At 30.3% G+C, this 6,000-nt stretch overlaps 1 protein-coding gene and 1 non-coding gene across 7 annotated transcripts in view; one reads left to right on the plus strand and one right to left on the minus strand.

Moving 5' to 3' along the window:
- Positions 1-4,629, plus strand: part of LOC105300614 (vacuolar protein sorting-associated protein 13B-like) — a 361,156-nt gene extending 356,527 nt beyond the window's left edge. For 5 of the 6 annotated variants that reach the window (XM_023538219.1, XM_023538222.1, XM_023538221.1 and 2 more), the window contains 3 exons: positions 1,208-1,379; positions 1,871-1,985; positions 4,455-4,629. In XM_023538219.1, the coding sequence (XP_023393987.1) occupies positions 1,208-1,379; positions 1,871-1,985; positions 4,455-4,614 (447 nt within the window). In that variant the 3' untranslated portion in view covers positions 4,615-4,629. Of the gene's footprint in view, positions 1-1,207; positions 1,380-1,870; positions 1,986-3,843; positions 3,911-4,454 lie in introns of all 6 variants that reach the window. The other variant, XM_011372922.2, reaches the window with a different exon arrangement.
- Positions 2,896-2,982, minus strand: LOC111747248. The gene has a single exon (XR_002783450.1). It is a non-coding gene; the product is annotated as a small nucleolar RNA SNORD35 (small nucleolar RNA).
- Positions 4,630-6,000: the final 1,371 nt, after the last annotated feature.

Raw genomic sequence — 6,000 nt, forward strand, 5'->3', positions numbered from 1 at the left:
ATCCCAAATTTTTCTATAGTTTCTCAAATTTTAGGAATTTCAATTACAGCAGATTTTGGACTACTTATTTTGGAGAAACATTTATATGAAAACATCAGATTGAGCTCTTTGCTTTCTTAGTGTAATTAGATCAAGGAATGACTATACTATTCAGGTTTAAATCTATAATTTTCTGTCACAGTAAATCACAGGATGCTGTCGCTTTATTGTGCTTGGTGCCTAAGTATTCAAACAGTGAACACTTACTTGCCAATTGTTTTGTAAAAATCTTCCCCATTTGGTCTCCTTTTGGGGATTCAATGAAATTGAATTTTCTTCTGATTGAAAGATGCTGTAAAACTGAGGTCAAGGTAGAAGTTCATGAATATACCTATTTAGGTATATAGATGGCATGTCTGTGGTAATGAGAACAGGGTTTTTGGTTTGGTTTTGTGTGAGGTTTTACTTACCTTCCCTACTTTTAGATGCCAAGCTGATGGCTGGACTAAGACATTAGTCCATAGATAATGATATACTGTTTATGTTATGTTGTCTTCCATTAAATTTTAGGAGGTGTTTTTTTCTGACTATTGACTACTGATCACAACTCCTGAGCATAGAAGGCGTTACAAGTTTAAAAATTTGAAAATATATGGCAAAAGAAAATGTGCTGAAGTTAGAAAGATAACAAAAGATAACAAAAGGCAGGAAAGTATAGGATACCAAATTCTTAAGAAAGTGAGTGTACAATTTCTAAATAGTGGTTCAGCTTGATAGCGATAATAATAACTACTATTTATAAAGTGTTTATTATATGTAATCACTTTACATTCATGTTCTTAATGTTAACAACTCTAAGAGATAAATATCATTATAATAACCATTTTATAGAGGAGAAAACAAACTTCGAAAGATTAAATCACATAGCTAATGTCTGAAGTCCTTAACCTAATACATCATACTACCTACCAGGCTAACTTAAGTACTTAACTAATGTTTAAATATATATGCACGAATTTTAAACAAATAAACATGCTATAATGTATTGATTAGTATATGTTTATATTAGTCTATATTAGCATTACGTGTTAGTATAAGCATTTATATGATTAGCATATATGATATGGAAAAGTTATATGTAATAATTACAGATTTTAAATTGATTTTTTTAGTTATTTTTCTTTAAGTTACAAAGTATTGTTTTGTTTTGTTTTTTTCCTCAACACAGGGAGATTCTGTACAAGCAGGTGATGATTCACTATTCTCAGATTCTGTTACCTTGGAACAAACTACAAATAACATTGGTGGATCCAGTGGACGTGTTAGTCTGTGGATGCAGTGGGTGCTCCCCAAAATTACTATAAAGCTCTTTGCTCCAGATCCTGAAAATAAAGGCACAGGTACAGGATTACTTTTCTTCTGTGCTGAAAAGATAAATATTAAGCACTATTTTTAGAAGAACTAGTAGGCTTTGTTTTATTTATCATTGTCATTCTAGTTAAATAAATAGCCTGAGATCTAATTCAGGTGGTTTCTATTAGCAGTACTAACATGTTGAATGTAATATCTGCATCTTGTCTTATTTGTATTAAAATTCATCCTAAAACCCATGAAGTAATTTCTTGGTCATATGATGTATCATTTTTGCTAAAAGTATTGCAAAGATCGTTGACGGATATCAGCACTACAGACATTTAACTGAGATCTTTCTTGTCTTGAAATAGGTATCTTATCTTAACTGTAAGGCCAATATTGATATTAATTTTGCTTGTTTTTGTAGAATCTTGTATGGTTAATGAACAGAAAGTCTCAGTCCCTCTGTAGATGTCAAGCATATATGTGCCATTGATTGTGGGGCCTGTACTGATATGATGTTTGCTTCTTATTGCAGAGCTTTGTATGGTCAGCGAACTAGAAGATCTCAGTGCTTCCATAGATGTCCAGGACGTGTATACCAAAGTGAAATGTAAAATAGAAAGTTTCAATGTTGATCACTATAGAAGCAGGTAAATAATGAATAAAGATTGTGGGAAAGGCTATATTTCCTTTGAACAAAGTCTATATAAGAATTTTAATGTTTATATTGTTTAGTTATTTTTTAAAAAATACTTATTCCCAAAGAGGGTACTTAACAGATAAATAGGTTAATTTTACTTGGCATTCATTCATATGTGGAATATAATGTTTTATAAAATAGCAAATCTGTTCATAAATATCCACATTGCTGTATTAAATGACGTAAGCTGCTTTTACTAATTATCTCATACTTTTGTTACATATGTTGTATATTTGCTAAGAACTCTGAGACACAGTAATGGCTTTAGTTTTTGCTGTATCCTTGCCATCCACACCCTATAGCAATGTAATATAGATTAAATAGAGTAACATCTCATGTCCCTTTGAACTTTAGAGACTTTTCTTATATTATGGATGATTAAAATACATGTGGCGGATGTTCCTAGAACCATAATTTTCCTTCCTTAATAAATTTCTATGAAAAGTATGATTATATGTAAATATAATTTGTTTATAATGATAAGTAATGGTAGCAAAAAGTAAAGTTTTAGATATTTTCACAAGCTGTATAGAAATTTTGTCATTTTTCCAAATAAAAATCCAAATGATTTGGGTTTTGTTTTTTGTTTTGTTTTTTTGTTTTTGTTTTTGTTTTGTTTTGTTTTGCTTTATAATACTAACCTAGAAGGTTTTTTAAAAAATTGAAATGTAATTCACATACCATAAAACTCATACATGATTTTTTAAACTTTTTAAATATCATTTTTAATTTCATAGTGTTTTGGCATAGTAACAGCCTTAAAATCTATTTTTTCTGGATTCATAATATTCATTAAACAATTAGTTTTTGAGTGCCTGCAGAGGCACATATGTTTCTGTGCTTTTATTTTTATTTTTTTCCTCCTGGCATCAGCTAAGCCATTGGCATTATTAGCACTGCCCACAATGGCATCCACAGACCATTGCGAGAAAAAGCCATCATCTGCCAGTTCTATGCCTTTATCGATGCATTATATACCCTAAAAAGAGTCTTTTTTATTTAACACATTTCTAATTCTACATTAAAAACATTTGAATTTTTATCCTTTATCACATCTATCATACTGTCAATAACTGTTAAATCTGCCACAGCTGAAAAGTTTTGTCCTAATTGTGAAGTTCAAAATACTTTGCTGGTTTCTTGAGGAAAAAATATTTTGTCAGGTATATAGTAAGACCTATTATAATAGTATTATCTCACCAAGCATATGATAATGGTTTTTATTGTATTAACAGTGAATCAGTTGATTTTTGATAATGGGAAAAAACTAGCACTTTAGTTCCTTTTGAATGTTATATCTCTATATCAAAATGGTCTTTGCAATTGATGCGTGAATAGCATAGCTAAAGTAACTTCTTGATGATGTGAATATTACAGTCTATGGTCTAGGTCATCGATGATTTTATTGTTAAATTTGTAGAAGTTTTAAATATTTAGATCATTCATTTATTTAATCAAAATATTGAGTGTATATTATATGTCAAGCATTATACTAAGAAGTGGGTATATAGTGTTTAACAAAAATAGACATAAATCAAGCCTTTATGGACCTCATAATCTCATGGGTGAGAGAGAAATAAATAACCAACCAAATAAATATACAACTTATCATTAAGACAAATGCTTCTATGCAGAACTACCAGGATGTAGTGCTAATGTAAATTGTTCTGTTGATTTCATTGTCATATCCACATTTTAGTTCATTGTAGTGTTGTTTACATCAAAACTATTTGAAGTAGTTATATGTGCTCAATTTTTTAACTCAGAATATTTGAAGAGAACAGATAAGGTGAACTTATGTTTTCCAGGCAAGGGGAAGGTTGGCAGTCAGGACATTTTGAAGGAGTATTTCTACAGTGCAAAGAAAAACCTGTGGTGAGACTCATTTAGTAATTATGATTTTTTGACAATATAAACTGTTTATCTTTGTTCTTTCATACAATAGGACTAATGGTTACAAGAATTAGAACTCAAGAGTAAATTTTTTTAACTTATTCTTTCAAAATTATATTATAAAATAAAGCTATTTTTTTAAGCTTCTTATGTTTTTTAACCATTTTCCTGTATAGCAGTTAAGTTTTTGAAAAGGTCAAAGGTAGGGATGCTTTTATTAATATACTTTATCATTAACATATTATTATGTTGACTTTTTAGAAGTTTTTCCCATTCATGAGTGAGTCATGTGGATTGTCTTTTATCATAAACTAAAAGTAGTAATTTTACGCTAAAATTAATTTTTGTTTACTTCCATTAACAATGCTTTTGCAGAAAATGGTCCTGACAGAGACCATACCCAGCAGTGGCTCAAACCTAAACCAATGCAAACTTGAGCAGAATTAAAACTATCTAGAATTTTTTGCTTATGGCTTTTATTGCTTTTTGTCTTTTCACCTTCTTTGCTCCTGTCCATCACCTCAAGCCTTGGGGAAGAGTGTTGGTCTCTGGGGCAATGTGGAGGTGTCTTCCTTTCCTGTACTGACAAGCTGAACAGACGCACCTTGTTGGTTCGACCCGTCAGCAAGCAGGACCCTTTCAGTAATTGCTCTGGCTTCTTTCCTTCTGTAAGAAATCATTTTTAAATTATGCTACAGCACTCCCATTAACAGGAACCCAGAGAAGGAATTATACTATCTATAGAGTCAACTCTTGATTTTCATTTTCCTCTATATCATCAACTTTATAAATGAACTATAATGAATTTTTAAATCATAGACTGGTTTTCCATTATAATCTGATTTATTTCTGGGTTACTTGTATATACTATTTATCACTCTGGTTTTGTGAATACAAACTAATTTTACCATGGCACAAAAAAAGTCAAAGTTGGATGTTAGATATGTTTTTAAAATTATGCATGTATTGAATGATCAAGAGTTGACCATACTGCTTTTGTCATTCCTTTTATAATTCTTACTTAAATTGTCCCCCCGTCCCCCTATTTTTATGTCATTTCCTTTTCACGGCTAATTCAAAGTACCTTATTCGGTGCTCTCTTGATCTGGACAAGGCTGTATGTCTGTCATTGACCGGAGAATAAATGAACACTAGACTGTACACCAGTGGCTTTTAGAAGTTTGGAGCCTTGTTTTTTCTAATGGTACAATATATCTGAATGTATCATTAAGATAATTATTTTAAGTGATATTTTTAAGTCAGTAAAATGTATTTAATTTTAAAATATTAAGAGCAGATTACCGCCATATTAATAGTGATTCTCTTAAGAATTTATCAAATCCTCACAAATATTAGAATATTTTTTAGCATGTGTAAGCTACTTATCTATTTCTTTCCCCTTTTTTGTGACTTAAAAGGAATTTAAGGCATATCTCTTAAGCATTATAAAAATTAGCCAGGTATTGTGTTCCTAGACTAAATGTTTAATATTGTATTTGCACATCAAATGCTACTTTCTGATTTGATTTTTGAATTTTTTTCTAGCCTAGTCTGGAAAAAGATATCTCTTAAGGTGGCTTTTATGCCAGTGGAAGTTCTGTTGAGATTTATTTCCTTCTCCTGGAATGTGCACTAGTTTCTATGAGAAACATTCTTGATAATTGTAACATGTATTCATGGAAAAAAAAAAAAAAAAACCACAATTATTATCCTTTAAAATTTTTCTTTAGTAGTTTTACTGTTTTTTAGTTAATGCTTCCTTAATTATTAGTGTTTTCTAACTTTTCATATAAATAGTATAAAATGTTGATTATTACTGTATGAAAACTAATATTTACATTATCCCAACTATAGCTACTATGTATGCATTCTTTCATTTTTTCTCTCATATTAAGAGAGTTGGGGATGCAGTAGTTCAACAAACTCTCTCATGGGAGTTTACCTTTTAAGAGTACCTACGTTCATTATGTTTAAAAATATTTTTTCCAAATCAAAACATTTATACATCGAAACACCTTTTATAGTATTTGCAGGTTTCAGATGTTGGTTGTATAGGTCAATTGTTGACTCTG

The sequence above is a fragment of the Pteropus vampyrus genome, unplaced genomic scaffold (assembly GCF_000151845.1).
Source record: "Pteropus vampyrus isolate Shadow unplaced genomic scaffold, Pvam_2.0 Scaffold215, whole genome shotgun sequence".
Lineage (NCBI taxonomy): Eukaryota > Metazoa > Chordata > Mammalia > Chiroptera > Pteropodidae > Pteropus > Pteropus vampyrus.